At 45.2% G+C, this 2,974-nt stretch overlaps 1 protein-coding gene across 1 annotated transcript; it reads right to left on the bottom strand.

The window, feature by feature from the left end:
- Positions 1–284: 284 nt before the first annotated feature.
- LOC118326012 (trace amine-associated receptor 13c-like) lies at positions 285–920 on the bottom strand. The gene has a single exon (XM_035658895.1). The coding sequence runs from the start codon at positions 918–920 to the stop codon at positions 285–287; it is 636 nt and encodes a 211-aa protein (XP_035514788.1).
- Positions 921–2,974: the final 2,054 nt, after the last annotated feature.

The following is a 2,974-nucleotide window of genomic DNA, read 5'->3' as shown; positions in this document are numbered from 1 at the left end:
AGGAGTCCTGAGTCAGAGAGTGTGGAGTGGTGGGGTTGGGGGAGGGGGGTTGCAGTCCTAGTCTTGTGGCAGGGGGCAAAGGGGGGAGGTGGGCTCGCCGCGTGACGTGAGCAGCCCGCGCGGCTCTCCGTTGAGTCTCCTGACAGCCTGGTGGAAGAAACTGTCCTTGAGCCTGCTGGTTTTGGCCCGGAGACTGCGCAGTCTCCTCCCCGACGCCAGCAGGCTGAAGAGGCTGTGAGATGGGGTCACCTGCAATCCTGATGGCTTTGCTGGTGAGGCGGGTGTTATAAATGTCTCTTTAACTCTTTAACCTCTTTAACCACAATAAATATTTTAGTGTACAGACAAACCATTACAGTGCAGGGAAAGAAAAAGCAGATAACACTGTCCAAGACTCCCCAAAGGGGGTTAAAGATGTTGGCCTTTGAGAAAAGTCCATAAGAGTAGACAGCAGCCAGTGTCCAGCTAACACATATCATAAACCAGGCCACTGGCATTGTGATTTTCCTAGAGTAATGCAGAGGATTGCAAATTGCTTGTTGTCTGTCTACGGCAATGCAAATTAGGTGGAAGATAGAAAGAGTGGTGAGAAACACATCAAAACTGGAGTGCAGCAGACAGAATGCATCACCATAGAACCAGCAGCCATGAATGGTCCAGAAGGCACTGAAGGGCATAACAATAACACCCACTAGTAGGTCAACTAGAGCAAGAGATAAAATAAGCATGTTAGTAGGATTATGCAGCTGCTTGAAATGACTTATTGACACAATAACAGAGTTCCCCAAAATGGTAACCAGCATGCCCAAAGCAAACAACAAATAAAGGGCAAATTTGGTCCCCACACCAAACTGTGCTATAACACACGAGGCATTAGAGCCTGGAAAACAGTACAGGTCTTGAGAAAAGTCACCAGTCATCATAAACCCAAAGTCATATATGCCAAAACCTCAGAGATAAGGCAACTGAACCCAAACAGAGAGAGGTCCAAGGGATCTTTGCGTAATCACCTGATACACTATGCCACCCAATCAAAGTATCCTATTAACATATATGTAAAACAGTCCAAGAAACATTATTATTTGCAATTTGCACAATAATGGACTATATAACAATTCATAGTTTCATGATTTTTGTTTGGAGTAACAAAGAAGTATATTATAGTGTCATCATTTTACTTATATAAATGTACAATGTCTGGTGCTTGAGAGTTAAAGCACACTGCACACTAAATGGAGAAAAAAGTCCATGATATCTTATTAGATAGATGAAACAATGGGTGGGCAGATGAATCACAAATCAATCAACATAAGGACACTCAATGAGGTAGATTGTTTAGCCTAATATGGGACATGGGAAATCATTTGCTTTTCAGGTACATACATACAAACCCCCAGGATTTGTCCAAATCAAACCAAAAGAGAAAATGTAGACGTTGTACTAATATGGTGGACATATCAGTAAGCTTAGTGCCACATCTTTCGATCTTCACTTCTTCGAGTCTTCACATACGAGAGTGTGTGACGGTTGCATTGAGTCCATTCATGGATGACTTGAATACAACTTTACGGAAAGACAAGATCATACTCTGTATGCTTTATTTAACAAATAGCCACCACACACTCAAGGCTAAATGTGCAATCCTGCCAGGGTTTGGCCCTCTGGGTGGTGGTTTGACAAAGTTTGATCAGAGATTTTAAGGAGAATTCTGGCTGTGCCACTTTCAACTTCCTTTGCCAGAGGTGCTGGGCTTACAATGATGGACAGAAGAAGGTGGGGTGGAGAGTGTGTCCTACAGAGGGCAGGATGGAGTCATCATCATTACCATCATCAAGTTGAGGATGACATGGAATTCTGGCGCAAGGTCCACTGGAGTCTCTTGACAGGATCTCTCCAGTTGTTTTAGATGGCATGAAAAGATTCTCAGTGATCTTGGCTCGGTTGAATAGTTATATTCCTGACTCCTAGGAAGCCAAGCTGGGTATTCGATGGTGTAGCGGCTTTCACCCAGGCTTTAAAAAAACAGTGGCATGAACAATACACTGTCAAGTCGTTACCCTCTGCTCTGTCTGGTGATCCTTCCAGTAGTGTTTTAAGCTCTGGAAGAGCGCTCTCTCTGCTGGCTGCAGATAATGAGTTGTGTAAGGGGGTAAGCTAAATACATGGATGTTGTTCTCTCTCATCATATTCAAAAAGTCAATGTTGTAGATGAGAGTTGTGACCATCAACAAGGTGCAGATGGTGCCATGCATTTTCTGGACGGCTTGGCAGAAATCACTTTCCCCCATTCTGTCTGCATTTATGTACCCATTAACTTCACAAAGGTATCTTGGGTAACCTTGCGAGGCAGCTGGACTTGCGACATCAGGAAATCACAGGTCATGCAAGAATCCATTTTTACCAGGGTTCCACCTATACATTTTTGGGCGTACAGTGGTAGCAGACCTATCAGTGTCCTTTGAGGAAGAAATAGCCCTTAAGGTTTTTCTCAATGAAAATATGTTTTCACTCTTCACAAAATTCCCATGCCAAGTTCATGTTAGCTTTTACAGAGGAGCAATAGAAAGCATCCTGCAAGTAAACAAGCCAGCCCAAATTTCATGGGCCCTTCAGTGATGGATTGAGTAGAAGAACTGAGGGGCAGGCAGGTGGCAGTTGGGCTGTCAGGACTACTACAGAGAGTTCATTTGGGCTGGAAGTGGGAATGCACAGACAGGCAGGCCTTTCCCTGCTGCGTTCACAAAGGCAGCAAGCCCATGAACAAACGCTCCTGTGAAGGTACTGCACCCCACCCACTGCCATAGCTCAACAGTATACTCAGAGACTGAACTGGAACTCTGACGGGGAGAGAGAGAAGTCTAGTCGAGTGATGCTGGTGTTTAGGGTTCACAGGCAGCTGTGGCTCAGAGGCAGAGCGGGTCGTCCCCTAATGATAAGGTTGGTGGTTCGATCCCCGCCTCCTCCTGCCACGTGT

This window comes from Morone saxatilis, unplaced genomic scaffold (genome assembly GCF_004916995.1).
Source record: "Morone saxatilis isolate NCDOM2014 unplaced genomic scaffold, NCSU_SB_2.0 Contig16, whole genome shotgun sequence".
Classification (NCBI taxonomy): Eukaryota; Metazoa; Chordata; class Actinopteri; family Moronidae; genus Morone; species Morone saxatilis.
This window is presented reverse-complemented; position numbering and strand designations above follow the sequence as displayed.

What these genes read in the sequence shown, in the direction of transcription:
- LOC118326012 (XM_035658895.1), bottom strand. Translation starts at nt 920, where the DNA reads ATGACTGGTGACTTTTCTCAAGACCTGTACTGTTTTCCAGGCTCTAAT.